Raw genomic sequence first — 15,607 nt, forward strand, 5'->3', positions numbered from 1 at the left:
TCCCCAAGTGGAAGGGGTGAGTCATCTTGCCCTGGGTACGGGTTCTTTGATACTAGTCGTTGCTGCGTTCACGGTCTGTGTTATTTTTCAGCTTTTCTACCGTATTGGTAAAGCTACGTCGGGAGGAATCGCTTTAACACCTGAGGTACGGGTAAAATATGGTGAGGATTATACAGATTACATATAATAAAACAAAGTGCTATCTGTACGTGCGATTAAAACAGGAGCCAAGGGCTGTTTAAATACTAATTTACTGCATTTATTTGAAGTCCAAATATCCAAACTAAGTTCCACTCTGCAAATCCTTGATGAAGAAGCAGCAAGTTTTTAGAGATGGGCCACTTTGTCTTGTCAGTCAAAAACATCAGAAATTTCTGTCAAAATTATTTAAAATGTACTTTTATGAATAAAAAAAAAAATACAATTATAGCAAGATAAATGGAGGGAATAAAACTGAAATTTTGAAGGGAAGTCAGATAATAGCTTTTGGATGTGATACAACCACAAACACAGCAGGCATATGGAAGCAGGTACACATCAAAAATATTTGAAATGTTTCCTTCCTTGTGTGCAAGTGCTCTCCATAAAATCCTCCCAAAATAAACTGATTTGTGGTCGTAACTAGACAAAACGTGGAAACGTATGACTACTTTTGCATTAATCAAATTATTTAGCTTACAACAGTTACTCCAGATAATTTTGCTAATTTAATCTTCGATATCCATTTTTCTAACCTCAAATGCACTAATTAAAAAAATTTGAATTATATTTTTCCAAGAGAAAGTTAAAAAAATTGCTAAAAAAATTTTTCATAAAAGAGTGATGATATCTGTGTAAAGGTTTGAATGTGTGTATGTACAGTCCTGACACACACAGAGCTTGTTTCAAGGCTTTATTTCTAATGTTCATACCAAAAACAGCAGTTTCCAAACTCAAACGTGGCTCCTCTACCACTATTAGGAAAAAATATATTATCATACACACACTTTAAAATGGTAGAAAATCTTTTGTCATCAAAGCAGTAGTTAATCTACAAGTTTACATCTTCAGCACACAATTATTATGTTGCTATGTACAGCGATCTGCAGATCTAAATCCAGCAACAAACCCAGGCTGACTACCTATCCTTGTTGCTACGGAGATCAGTCGTCAGCGGGTCGTGCTGGATGGTCTGGTGCAACATCAGAGCCAGCAGACCGGCCCTGTTGGTCATTGCGGTCCTGACGTTCCGCTCCTGCTCAAAAAGCTCGTCCAGCTTGTACCACTGTGGGGACAGGAAGAGGAGAGGTCATTAAAACCCGCTAAGACATTCAGCTAATGCGGCTTCCATAGCAACAGAGTCTTACCACTCTGACCCGCTCCAAGTCCACCTCAGCTCTTCTCAGCTTTTCCCAGTTGTAATGTTTGTTGCATTTCCTTTTGGACACCCTGCAGTAGTCTCCTGTCGGCTCAAATACGTTCTTCACCAGAGGGCAACCGCACACCTCGTCTACCGGCACCTGGAGAAAAACAAACAGAAGAAAAACAATCACAATATTCACATTAGTGTTAAATGTGGTCAGTTGTGGGCATTATTAACTTAAAAGTTACACTAAAACATTAGTTCCACTACAGTCAAAGAATTCCACCATCATGGTATTTAGCAGAAGCCAACACTAAAACACTACACCATCGCTGTAGTGCTAACAGTATTTAGTTGAAGCTAATGCTAAATTGCTACATCACAATATTTAGCAGAAGCTAACGCTACAATTCTACACCATAATGTTAGCACAAGCTAATGTGAGTGTACTAACTTCAACTCAAATTACATCTGCACTTGAAAGACTACAACCCTTAAGCTCCACTTTAATTTTGACATAATTTACATATTCTATAACTTATCTTTACATCTTGTTCTGTAGCAAAAATGCTAAAAGAAAAATGCAGAGCACTGAATACGGTTCAGCAGAGAAGCGTGGAAGCTTTTCCACAGCCGATCGATCGAGGCTCACACACCTTTGGATCTCTGGAATGTTCTGGACACAGAACCTGCAGCCTCTTGCAGTAGGTCTTGCTCTGGGGGTTGTACACGTCACAGAAGAGTCTGGTGGCACTGAAGAGGAAATTAATAAAAAATAAACGGCGTGGTCCAAAAACGCTAAATTCTTTACTAAAACTTTGAAGCATCCTTTTACTCTTACCCCTCTATTCTTGTTGGATACATGGAACCAAAGGACGTCTGGCTCTCGTACTGTTGAGTAGAATCGTTTCAGAAACGGACGTTTAGAAGTGAAAATAGCTGCGAGCGACTCGAATCGCATTCTAGCTGTGAAGAGGCGGGATCACCTTGGCGTAGCATCTCTCCATGTGTCTCAGCGCCACTTTCGGATTAATGGGATGACCGCAGGACACGCAGAAAATCTGGAGGTCTGTGTCGTCGCCCTCACCTTCGTTCACCTACAAAAGAGCCGCTCCTTTGTTATTATTTTACTTTTTCAAAAATATGTAGCAAAGGAAAAGAAAACAGGTGAGAATTTGGGTCGTCACCTCCTCGTCCTGCTGAACCGCCTGCTGCTTGGCCTTGGCGATGATGCCCTCCAGCTCGTGGAAGCGCCGCTCCATGTCGGTGAGGCGGAGCCGGGCGTTCTGCTGGTCCCGGCGGATGCGCTCCAGCTGCTTCTTGCCGTGCTCCTCGGCGATGCAGGGACTCTGTTGCCACTGCTGGATCCGCTGAGGGAGGATCTCGTAGATCCGGCTGCAGGTCAGGGGTGGGGTGGAAGAAGCTTAAATTATAGCAATTATGGAGAAAGAAGCTGACATTTCTGATCTTCTCCTCAGAAATAAAATAAAAGATAAGATAAATGTTGCCATATTACTCACATACAGTCAGTCAAAAAGTATTTCTTCTATGGGTGCAACAATAAATTGGCCCCGATATCCTTAACTTTTGGTGATTGGTCAATATATGCGGAAACGACATCTACCGCAGCAAAGGACTTTGTTTCTCTATTTAGCAACTTCAACTTCATATGAAAAAAAAAAAAGAAAGAAAAATTGGCTTTGGACCGATTCTATTCATCTAAATCTGGTTTTAATGAGGGGTGCGGCAATAAATCAGCACAAATTTCATTAATTTTGAGAGGTTAGCCGATTATTATATTGCCAAATGATCAACTCTGTCGCTATATTTAGCAACTTTTCAGGAAAATAAATAAATAAGAATCTGCATTTGAGGTCGTTTCTTTTATTTTGGGTTCACCTCTCCTTTCAACTGTGCCTGTTACTTTGTGTTGGTCACATAAAAAACCCCAATGCAATATACACAAGCTTGCTGTTCTAATGTGATAAAAACAAATAAACAAAAACAAAAAAAAAACAAATCATGGGGTGTGAAAACTTTTGCGAGCCCCAAATCAACATGGCGGTGTGTAGGTGAGTAGGAGGCGTTACTTGGCTGCCAGCTTCATGCCGCAGTCCTCGGAGCAGTACTTGGAGTTGGGCCTGGCTCCTTTCACACAGTTGGGTCCCAAACACTGACGCATCCCCCCGCTGTCCCGCAGATCCCCCCGCTCGCTGTGCCGGCTTTTGTCCCTGTGCTTCTGCTTCTGCTTGTGGCGCCGCGACTCTTTCTGAACAGTCGGAGGGAGGCGCGTCAAAGGCAGCGCGGCTCGACGACATCGTCGTCTCGCACAAAGAAAGACTCACCTTTTTCTCGATCTTCTTTTCCCGCCTCTTGACGTGCTTCACCTTGATGGCTTTCTTCCGCATGACGGGGCTGAAAGCTGGCTCGTCGTCGTCGTCGTCGCTCCCCCACGCCTGCGCGGACGAATCCGGTGAGTTTCACAAATCCGGAATAAGCGGCGGGTTTAAATGAAACCGACTCACCAGGTCGCCGCCGAGTCCCGCCGCCCTGTACTGCTGGTAGAGCTCCGCCTCGCTGTCGTAGTCCTCGGAGTACCGTCTTCTTCTGTGGTGGGAGTTCTCCCTCCTCTCGCGCAGGGAGAGCTCCTCCTCCTTCACGCGCAGCATTTTCTGAGGGGGAAAAAACACAATTTCACACAATTTCTAGGATACAGTTTCTGTCGATCGGCAAAGAAGAGGAGAAGAGGCGGCATTGGTGAACCTTTCCCACAGTCAAATTCAAGCATTTTCAAGGTAAGTCTTCAAAACTTTTCCAGCACCTGCACACTTTAGAGATTAAAAACAACTTAAATGAACTAAAGAAAACAGTTTTCATGTTGTTTGTTACACAGGCCTGTCACAATAACAAATTTAGCTGGACGATAAATTGTCCCAGAAGTTTCTGCGATGAACGATAATATCGTTGCTTTGAGAGTTTTCAAGCAACTGAATGCTAATGGCTTAATAATAATAATAACACAAGAAAACGAGATCAAAAATCTTTAAATTCTAATAAACATTTTACTCCAGAAGTGGAGGACATTTTAAATATCCAATATTAAACAAAACAACAAATAAAATGAATTATGAAGTCTCTGTAAACAAAATCATCCTTCCAAAAAAAAAAAAGGCTAGACTGAAGACCTTTTGTCCAGTTTCTGGCAGAAGGAGAGAAAATGATAAATCATCAAAATGGAAAATATTGATTTTGTTATAATTTTTTATGCTGGTAATTTTTTTATTGCGACATTATTTATTGATTACTGTTATTTATAACATGTTGTGAAGCTATTCTACAATCTACAGCAAGAACAAGAAAAATTAAAACGTAATAAAATTTTATATTTTAAAATAGCTCTCTCTCACACACTCTATACACCTGACAGGTCTGAGACAGTTTGAAAAAAAATCTAAGAAAAAAAAATTCAAAGTTTTATTCTTAGCAAATAGAAATGATTTTGGTAACTAACTGACCTAAAACAAGCAAAGTTTAGACTGATTTAGCATCAAAATGTGAGGAGAAAATATACACATTTATCTTTTTATTATCCTCAACTGTAAATAACGCTTTCTAAATTTAGGCTTTTAAATCAAACATTAGATTGTGCTTTATTACAAAACTGTGTGGGGTTTGACTGTCAAGAACTTCACACAGAAATGAAGCACTTTCAAAACCTAGAAACAAAACAAAAAACACCTCATTGAAATTCAAGAACCTTCCGGGACTTGAAGCAGCCGCCTGAACCCTGAAAACGACTCACCCTGGCTCGAACCTCGCACTGCCTGAAGCGGCACTTCTGTCGGATTTTATTGGGCCCTCCGAACTTCTTCATGTCCTTGCAGAAGTCGCACTGGGCGCAGTCCTCGGTCCGCCTGCACGGCTCGCATTCCCCGCACATGCGCACCGAACGTTTGACCTGGAGACCGAAACGTCCGAGGAGGAACAAACACGGCTCAGCTCCTGCGAGCGGAGGGGAGTTTTATCGTTTCCAGACGCAGCGGTTGCGACCTACTTTAGATCCGCGCCGTCTGTCGCTTCTGTAGTCCGGCGTGCTCGGCGTGCTGTACTGTCGCTCGGTTCTGTCCGAGTCCGGCTCCTTCTCTCGGCTTTTCTTGGATCTGTATTTGACTTCCAGCAGTGGGTTCTCGTCTTTTTTTTGTTTTTTCGTCCAGAACGTATCAAAATGAAAAGGAAATAAAAAATGTAAATAACAAATACGTGGGGTTTTTTTTTGTTGTTGTTTTTACAGGAGGAAACTACTGCAACAGAAAATGAAAAGCGCTGACCTCTGCAGCTCATGCAGTACCACTCCTGGATGGCCTTGGCCATCTTCTCCGTGATGTTGATGCAGTGCCCGTGGAACCACTCGTTGCAATTGTCGCAGCCGCTGCAAACAAGAATGCCACGGCATGAATCTATGTTTCCAAGTACAACGCTGGTTTCTTTTAAAACAGGGCTGGGTTTGCAAATTAGCCTGTGGTTAGAAAACCTTCGTGAAAAAAAAAAAACAACAACATTTGAGCCGTTTCTAAATCATGTGGCGTTGTTTACAGCGCTGTCGTTGATTGAATAGACTTGAACTGAATTGAATTGCGAGCTTACATCATGAAGCAGTTGATGTCTGGCTTTCGACAAATGCAGTAAAGCGGAGCGTTTTCCCCCTCCATGCTGCTGCTCTCGGGGCCCGGCGCAGTGTCCACGTCCGACAGCTCACTGTCCTGAAATATGAAACAACACGCCGGGTTGGAGAAGAACGGTGGAAAAACTCACATTCGCCTGCTGTTCAGAGGGTATCTGCAATGAAGGTGCCAAGAAGGCAAGTGATCAGCGATCACTATAGAGTAATGCTGCACATCAATCTGTGACGGATTATAAAACCAATTCAAGATTACGATTTTCAGTGAGGAAGTTCATTCACAAGTGGATATTTGAGGAAGATGTTAATCTTTTCTGGAGTCAACACCTAGTGGTTTTAAAAAGAACTAAAAATACTAAAAAGAACCTCATGTTCAACTCAAAGTTCTGGTTTTTGACAATAATAGAATAAAGTTGAACAAGTATGAACAAAATGGCCGTAAAACAGCCTGCTTAAAACCCAGCTTTTTCAAATTTGGCTTTCTGCTAGATAGATTTCAATAATCGCAAGGTTTTACAAGCAAATAATTTTTTATTATATTCTGATACATAAACTATTAGATTTGAAAGAGGACGTAGTTCTATTTCTAATTAAGTTCTAAGTTCCAGTTCTTGAAAGTGTTCATGTGCATAAAAAGCCAGCAGAACCAGGACATTTTAAGGCGTATGCTGGTCGCTGTTTGTAGTTTTTAAGGAGAAGGAGCCTGTGAACTTATTGGAGTTCAGTGTGAGAGGAAAACCTCCCAATAAGATGCTTTGTTTACACAAACACACCTACACCGCGCAGGCTAAAGTTAGCATAAGCCAAATTCGTACAAACAATTAAAGTTGTTAGGGTAACTTGATGGTATAGTTAAAATTCAAAATAAAATGACCATTTTCGTTATTATTTATCGGTTACAGCACGGCAATTACTTATCCACGTTTAACATTTTCAGACTCCGGTGAAAAGTAAACGGCTGTGTTACCGACTGGGCCCAGATAAACCACCTAGTTTCGGTCTCCAGAACACAAGCTGGGTCATAAATAAATTACTGTTGGCATACTCACCATTTTGTGTACTCACGCAGTCTTTCGCGGAGCGGCAACCAACAATGAAACTAATGTTACAAGGAACTAAGGAGCGTCGTTTCTTCAGCTAGCATGGTGCTAACTGTACAACACGGATACACACGGAATTCGGACGAATTCGGCTGCGCTCGGTAATTCTCGTCTTCTTGCTGGATGTACTGGCGGTTGGCAACAAACTCTTAGTAGCATTACCGCCACTTACTGGTATGGAGTGTGGTTCGTGATGGACTATCTATTTGTATATACTGACCCCTATATATATATATATATATATATATATATATATATATATATATATATATATATATATATATATATATATATATATATATATATATATATATATATATATATATATATATACAGTACAGACCAAATGTTTGGACACACCTTCTAATTCAATGAGTTTTCTTTATTTTTATGACTATTTATAAGGCAATAAATCCCACTTATTAACCTGACAGGGCAACACCTATGAAGTGAAAACCATTTCAGGTGACGACCTCTTGAAGCTCATCAAGAAAATGCAGAGTGTGTGCAAAGCAGTAATCACAGCAAAAGGTTGCTACTTTGAAGAAACTAGAATATAAGGGGTATTTTCAGTTGTTTTACACTTTTTGTTTAGTGCATATTTACACATGTGTTATTCATAGTTTTGATGCCTTCAGTGTGAATCTACAATGTCAATAGTCATGAAAATAAAGGAAACTCATTGAATTAAAAGGTGTGTCCAAACTTTTGGTCTGTACTGTATATATATATATATATATATATATATATATATATATATATATATATATATATATATATATATATATATATATATATATATATATATATATATAGTACAGGGCACAGTAAAAATAAAAATGTCTAACAAAACTGGTTTTTCATCTGTGAACCTAATTAATTTGTTTGTTATTGACTTTTGCTCAATTAAATTTGTAAATGGTATTTTTATTATAGTTGATCATGTTGTTTTTCATGTCTTATTTCTTTTGTTCCTCTTAAAATCGATGGAGTTATATAGATATTATTTATAATGTATGAAGGTATTGTTTATGTCACCTAATTAGCTCTAGATCCTGAAGAAAATGGTCAGTTATCAATAATTTCACATTGAAATTTCTAAGATGGTTGTGAAGAAGGAGTATATTTTCTGTCAATTCGAAATAAGGATAGAATTTGTTTTTGTATCAATATTTGATTGGTATCTAAGGGTACACATGAATTCTAACACATCCTCACCTCTGGGTCAGGAGAGTTCTGTGGTTCAGCCCTTATAGCAAACAAAACAACTATTTTACTCTCCTAATATCTGACCCAGTTTGTGGTATCACTCTCTGAACTCCTTTCTGCATCTTTCTCTCCACAATAGTGGCAGAGCTTGGTGAGATCATCTGGTGCAGATATGAAATGGATTTTAATTTTTTTTTGTCTTGTGACAAACATAAGTTATTGTTTGTATGAGTAATTTCAAGATTCAAAGACAACCAGGCTTTTTATATATTGGTGGCAATTATATCTAGTGGTGGCAAAAGCAACAACAGCAAAAAACTAGTATGGTCTGACCTAAAGATGGAGTACATGCACACATATTCATGACACGCTTTGATTAAATTAATTTATCTCCGGTGTAATTCCAGTACCGAAAAATTAACTTTATACCAGGTGAGTCTCTCTCACCTGAGCATGTGAACCTGTATACTGGGCTGATTCTGTGCCTTCAAATAATTTTAACAATGTTCCTGTAGAAGATTCATAACTTATAGCTTATAAGTCTGAAACAGGAACAGGTTTGAAAAAAAAACGTTCTACATGCTACACTCAAGAGAGAGATTCGTTTGATGCATCAAAGAGTGATGTCATCACTGCTGATGTCATTGTTCTACTGGTGCATTCACACCAAACACGTTTTGAGCGTCAGGCGAGTCTGGTTTACATTCAAGGTCTATGTGGCGTGTTGGATGCGCTAGATGTGTCAAACGCTCCAAATGGTTCAAATCGCGCCGCAACAGCCCTCGACGCGCCTCCACATAGACTTTGGATACAAACCAGACGGCCTGATGCTCAAAACACATTTGGTGTGAACGCACCATTATATGTCCAGTGTCACATTAGTTCCATCATATTAGGACCAAAAACTGGTCTTAATATGATGGACTCATTGTTTTGGGTCAGGGGTAACGATTAGAGGTAAGATGCTAATTAAGTTTTAGTTAATGATAGAATTAGGAATAGACTAGTATTGTTTAGGGTTAGGGAAAATGTGTGGGTTAGGCAAAATTGTAGCAACTAAAATGAAGGGAAATCAATGCAAAGTTTTAATATGGGTCGAAATAGTTTTGACAAACCTGTTTTTTTCTAAATCATTCTATAAATAAACAATGATGATATAATGTTAGGTTTCATTTCTGCGTAGCTGCAGTACATTAGCAGTCTAATGCAATGAATGTGCTGAGACACATTCAACACATTAGAAACCAATCAGAACCAAAGGTTTACGTTTTGGTTCTGATTGGTTGTTTCTGGACAGTAGCAGAGCCAGATGATTTTTCATAGATTCTCTGTTTTATATTTTACTGTCAGACACTTTTAACAAATATTCATCCATCTAACACACTTATTCTTGCGCACACACATTCACACTTTAGGACAATTTAGAGAGACCAATTAATCAATTAATTAACGCCGGGTTTTAGCAAAACCTGGGTTTGGATAGTGGCCTAGGTTAGTGCCACCTGGGTGTGGGTCGGCGTAAAGGCCGAGCCGGGCATAGACTGGCCTTCAGGCCAACGCCAACACGAAGGCCCTCCATGCAACCAGTGGAGGTTGGTCGCATGGACGTCTGTCTTTCCTGGGACCTCCATGTTTGTGTGGAGGTTTGGCTTTGCGTGGACTCCTCTCTTTGCAACCAGGGTGTGGGTCGGCACAAAGGCCGAGTCAGGCTATGCATGGAGACCCCTAGTTGATTGGAGGTCTGTCTTTCCTCTGACCTCCCTGGTAGATTGGAGGTCTGTCTTTCCTCTGACCTCCCTGGTAGATTGGAGGTCTGTCTTTCCTCTGACCTCCCTGGTAGATTAGAGGTCTGTCTTTCCTCTGACCTCCCTGGTGGATTGGAGGTCTGTCTTTCATCTGACCTCCCTGGTTGATTAGAGGTCTGTCTTTCCTCTGACCTCCCTGGTGGATTAGAGGTCTGTCTTTCCTCTGACCTCCCTGGTGGATTGGAGGTCTGTCTTTCATCTGACCTCCCTGGTTGATGGAAGGTCTGTCTTTCCTCTGACCTCCCTGGTGGATTGGAGGTCTGCCTTTCCTCTGACCTCCCTGGTTGATGGAAGGTCTGTCTTTCCTCGTACCTCCCTGGTTGATGGAAGGTCTGTCTTTCCTCTGACCTCCCTGGTTGATGGAAGGTCTGTCTTTCCTCTGACCTCCCTGGTGGATTGGAGGTCTGCCTTTCCTCTGACCTCCCTGGTTGATGGAATGTCTGTCTTTCCTTGGTCTCCTTTGTTTGTATGGAGCCTTCTGTTTGCAGGGTGACCTCTGGTTGGGTGGAAACTCTTGGATGGTTGTTTTCCAGAGCAAGTTTTAACTTCACCTTCAGGTCTGCAACCTGACCCTGCAGAGATTTCACCGTTTCCTCCTGTTCTTTGAACTTGGAAGCTTGCTCAGTGTGACGTTTGAGCTGCTCCTCATATTTGAGTCTCACTCTATATTCCTCAACCATGACTTCTATCAGCCCTTTATTGCGGGAGGCGTATTTTTCAGCCTCCCACTTGAAGTGCTCCAGCTGTTGAAGAAGGCTCTTGTCGGCTGTATCTTTGGTAGAGCAAGAAACCTTTGATACAGCTTTAATCTCTGGTACGTTTCTTTCATGTTCACGTTTGACCCGCAGGTGATGTTCTTTTACTACCATTTTTTGCAGTTTCTCAATCTCCTCCTGCTGTGATTTGACTTCAGCCTGATATGCAATCCTTCGGTCTCTTTCCTGATGGAGATTAAAAGTCTTACTCTGCAGTTGTTTTTTAAGATCATCTACCTGCTTTGTCAGATCGATGACGTGTTGGCTTTTCTCTTCCACGACTTCCACTGTGGGGGTAATCTTGAAGCCAGCAGAGGGAGTTGTTTCCTGCTCGACTTCCAATGATGTTGGACTCTTAGAGTCGCCGGAAGGACTTGATTCCCCCTGGACGTCTGCTGATTCATCTTCCGGCTTAACGGGGCTGTCTGTGTCTTCTTCCAAAGGGAAAATGACAGCGTCGTAGTCGACTTGAATGTTGAGGTCTACCATGTCGACCCATGAAAGCTCAGCTGGAAAAGCTTCATGTTCACAAGCAATCTGTTGTTGCTTCATGTCGATGTTTTGGTAAATTCTTTCTTCTCTGAAAGGCGTGTAATATCTGGAATCGATATCCCGCTCGTTTCGATTAATTTCGAACTTGCTCTGAAGAGTGATCTGTCGCGATAGAACTGAGGTACAGGTCTGAGAAAACTCTGTCTGTGAGCTACAGTCAAGACAGAGATTCCTTTGTGGTATCATAGAGTGATGACATCACTGCTGATGTCATTGACACCATTGGAAAAACATTATTTTTCTATGGGAGTTGATAAGCAATCAGTCCTAAAGTACTGCCATCTGCTGGCCTACCTTGGAAATGCATTTCTAAATAAAATTACTGCGAATTTGATCCTATTTGATAAAATTATCATCATCTGTTGAAAAAAGGCTGAAAAATCCTCACGCTTTTTTTAGAATTCTAAAATTAAATTCTAAAATGTATTTTGTTTTTTTCCACAGCAATCCTAATATTCTTTTGTACCACCTGACAACATAAAATAGGCTAAAAAAAATTCTCTAAAGTCAACACATCACACCCTTATCTAAAAATAAATTGAGATCAGAGAGTAGAAACAAAGTCTCTAGAGTTAAAAGAAAGTGTTATAAAAAAAATGTATTTCTAAGTCTAAATCTTATGTTTGCAAAAGTAAAAACAAACAAAAGAAAATCATAGCAAGAGTTAAACATGACCGTCGGGGTCTGCTTTGCTTCTTCAATTTGCCATAAATATTATAACAGTAAATTCTGTTCTCTCCCAAAATCATCAGTTCATCACAGACTACAGTTCAAACATAACGGGAAGCAAGAAATTATTGGAAGCACACCAGCAAGTCCACCTTGGAGCAGCTAAAAGAAGAAAAGGAGGCAATGTAATCAAAATTAGGAAATAAATCTAAATCTAAATTTGAGATCCTGTGGAATAATTTTTAACTGAATTAAGGTAACTTTGGAGAGAAGAGTGAACCAAGCTTCCTCCAGAGTGATGTAAAAGACGCACGTTTATTTATTTAACCAGAGAAATTATCATTAGAAAACTAAATTTGATCTTTACTCATACCATCTATCACATGTTGAAATGCATTTGATGATCTGAAAAATGTAACTGTGACAAAAACGGCAACAACAAACAGGAGGAATTTGAGAGTTAATATGTTTTTCACAAAAATAATAATCAATGTGCTTGAACTGAAGAGAAATAATTTCTCCAAAGCCTTTTTAATAGTCGTCGTACTTGCAAAAATCTCCTATTTATTTAAAAAAATAAATAAATGATTTTTTTTTTTTTAAATGCGTAGAGTTACTAAAGTATGCGACAGACTGGCGACCTGTCCAGGGTGAAACCCGACTCTTGCCCGGAATGTAGCTGGAGATAGGCACCAGCACCTCCCGACCCCATTAGGGACAATGGTGAACAGAAAATGGATGGATGGACTTACTAAAGAAAGTTGTGTATGCCTGGACTGTGTATGTGTGTGTGTTTAAGAGAGCAAGAGAGTGCGGACGGATGAGAGAGAAAGGAAGGGGGAAAAAAGAAGAGAGGCTTTACTGCAAAGTTACAGTTGCTCCTCTGACAGTTCGCTGATTGATGGACCTGTGATGGTGGCTTCACCCTGGAATGTCTTCTTCTGAGGAAACAGTTGTAAGTACAATTTATTCACTACGAATCTCCGACAGGCAGCAAAACAGACAGATAAACAGCACATTGTGGGCTGATCTGAGTCAATGAATAGAAGCAATATTAATATTTTTAAACTTGTGGACATGGGCAGCTGTAGTTAGTGGGCATGGCCCTGAATGTTAATCTCTTGAGGCTGTGAATTTTAGCCTCAATAGATTGAGGCTAGGGTAGGATTGGGGTTTAGTTTGACACAATCTATACAATACAGCACAGCGTGCCTTACAGATGTCAGTTTTCTAATTGCGTGTTATTAAACACTTTGTGAGCAGAAAAACATGGATGATTATTCTTTGCGTACGTGACCAGCGATGCTCACAGAGCTGTCAGGATGTCCGTGCGCTCTATTTCATCTGCTTCTCAAATGTGGGCAAAATGGAGATGAATAATAGATTAACTACACTCCCATTTGCAAGTTGTCTACTCATCACTAACAGCTGAGAAACCTCAGCTATTGATCTGACATACGGCGTCAGATCGGCGTGTCGATATCTTTATTCTCCTTTTGACAGCTTCCTTAATTTAACTTGCAGGATGTAACTAAAATATTAATCTTAAGTGACACACTCAATGCAGACATCTCATTTCTTTGTGCATCCAGTGGGTACACATTTACAGTACTTTACAACTGTGTGCATGCCCACTTTCTTATTTTATTTTTTACATTTTGTCATATTAGAAGCAAGATTTTTGTCTGTATTAGAATTTTAGCAGCAAATAATATATGTTCTTCAAAAGTTTGCTGTGCATTTTGGTTTTAGTTCTCAAAACTGTAATTGAAAAATACTTTATTTATTCTAAAGGGGAATTAAATACAGTTGTAACTCACATTACCTAAGTATTTTCAAAGTATTGTGTGGATGGTGATGTTTTGGGCAGGAACTAATTCCAGTTGTAGTCAGTGTTGCTACGAATGTAAAGAGACCTCTGACTGAAGATTGCTTCTTTTGAACACTCTTTTGATGAAAACCGCTCAGTTTTCACTTAAAATCCCAATAAAACACATGAATAAAGTGTGAACATTTCCACTCCCTCGTTCCTCTTTAACAGAGCAAGGCAGATTGTTCCTCACACTGAACATTTCAATGGATGACAAGCAGATTTTCAGAGGGGTGACTGGAGACAGGAAGGAAGAAGATGACGAGATACCGACGTCCCAGTACTCACAAACCGAGTCCTCAGAGTCGGACGCTGAAGCTGCGGATCGAACGGGTACGTTTAACAGGAGCATGTGACGAACTTTACAGTGAGAAATGGAACAACGATGTCTCATCTTCCAGGGTCTTTTACTGAAGTCAACAGTATGTCAGAACACATTTCCACTGAGGACATGGAACTGTCTTCAGCTGAAGTCTGTGTGATTGTAACACCAAATCAGACAAGAAGTAAGATCATCAATACAGTTTATGGCTAGGCCTTTCTGCTGCTTATTGTTAGTTTGTGTTCTTTTACACAGAGGCGACCGCTGTGGAACATGATGTGCAGATTCACTTCAAGAGTGGATCGACCACAGCTGTGTACATCTGCACCTCGTGTTCTGTGGAGCGACACCAGCCGAAACCTTTACATTCCCTGCTGCCGCCCTTCACGGAGCTCCGCAAACTCCCTGATGTGAGCCAAACACTGACCAAAACCAGAGTACAAGACAGCCTGGGAACCTCGTCTGCTCACACCGAGGCAGGTGGAAGTGGTAAGGTAGCCGGGTGTTTTTTGTAAATATTTTTTATTGGTATTTGGTTATGAGAAAATGTGTAATATTTTATATTATCAACTTTTATGTTATTCCCAAAGTTCTTATGGTTATTTGCATTAGGATCCTCCATAGCAAGGCTGCTGGTCGCTTCCTTTGTCAGGAACTTTTCCATTTCTTGCTTGCTCGGCTAGCTTAATATAGTAGCGTGATGCCAGTAAAAATAACATAGAAATGAATCATTTTAACTTATATTTCATTAAAAACATAATTATGATTAAAAGCAATTTAAGTTAAAAAAAAAACTTTATAAAATTTAATATTTGTACAATTTTTTTCTCTTACCCTCCAACTTTCTGAGGCCCCCCTCAGTCCTCCCTAGCAGCGTCACTGTTGAAAAGCAGTATTATAGATGACCAACTCCTATTTGATCAAATGTTGGTGGCTCAATTTGCACCGTTTCCCTTTGGCTCGCGTCTCATTTTTAACTTTGTCTTCCTCATCTCGAGACCTGTGTGCCGCCATCCTGCTGGGTTGCCTTTTCTGCCGGCCCGTGGACTGTCTAACGGAGACCTTCCGAGGGTGCACCGTGTGCTTCTGCTCGCTGTGCTCGTCGCTGTTCGGCTGCGAGCCCGGCGCCCTGCGGCCTCTCCTGGAGCTCACGCGGCCCTGCGGCCCATGCTCGTGCCGCTTCCTCTGCGACTGCGCCGGCTGCGACGTCTGCCTCCCGGCCACGGAGTGCCTGGACCTCGCCATGGAAATCTCTCAAATGCTCTACCACTGACGCGTCGCGTCGAAACAGGAGACGGACACGAG

General features: G+C 40.8%; 1 protein-coding gene across 1 annotated transcript; it reads right to left on the bottom strand.

The window, feature by feature from the left end:
* Positions 1-878: 878 nt before the first annotated feature.
* Positions 879-7,223, bottom strand: cxxc1 (CXXC finger protein 1). The gene is made up of 14 exons (XM_005813828.3): positions 7,070-7,223; positions 5,987-6,102; positions 5,671-5,771; positions 5,397-5,533; positions 5,145-5,300; positions 3,868-4,014; positions 3,688-3,798; positions 3,433-3,611; positions 2,530-2,737; positions 2,329-2,439; positions 2,184-2,233; positions 1,999-2,095; positions 1,347-1,499; positions 879-1,264 (listed from the first exon to the last, which is right to left on the bottom strand). Exons 1-14 carry the CDS (start codon positions 7,070-7,072, stop codon positions 1,118-1,120), a joined length of 1,716 nt encoding a protein of 571 aa, XP_005813885.1. The 5' UTR covers positions 7,073-7,223; the 3' UTR covers positions 879-1,117.
* Positions 7,224-15,607: the final 8,384 nt, after the last annotated feature.

Source organism: Xiphophorus maculatus, chromosome 20 (genome assembly GCF_002775205.1).
Source record: "Xiphophorus maculatus strain JP 163 A chromosome 20, X_maculatus-5.0-male, whole genome shotgun sequence".
Taxonomy (NCBI): domain Eukaryota; kingdom Metazoa; phylum Chordata; class Actinopteri; order Cyprinodontiformes; family Poeciliidae; genus Xiphophorus; species Xiphophorus maculatus.

Bases quoted from the DNA above. Each gene is read 5' to 3' on its own strand.
- cxxc1 (XM_005813828.3), bottom strand. The intron at 5,534-5,670 runs GTCAGCGCTTTT...AACAAAAAAAAG, and splicing joins GTACTGCATGAGCTGCAGAG to ACGAGAACCCACTGCTGGAA. The intron at 4,015-5,144 runs GTGAGTCGTTTT...TTTCCCCCTCAG, and splicing joins AGTGCGAGGTTCGAGCCAGG to AAAATGCTGCGCGTGAAGGA.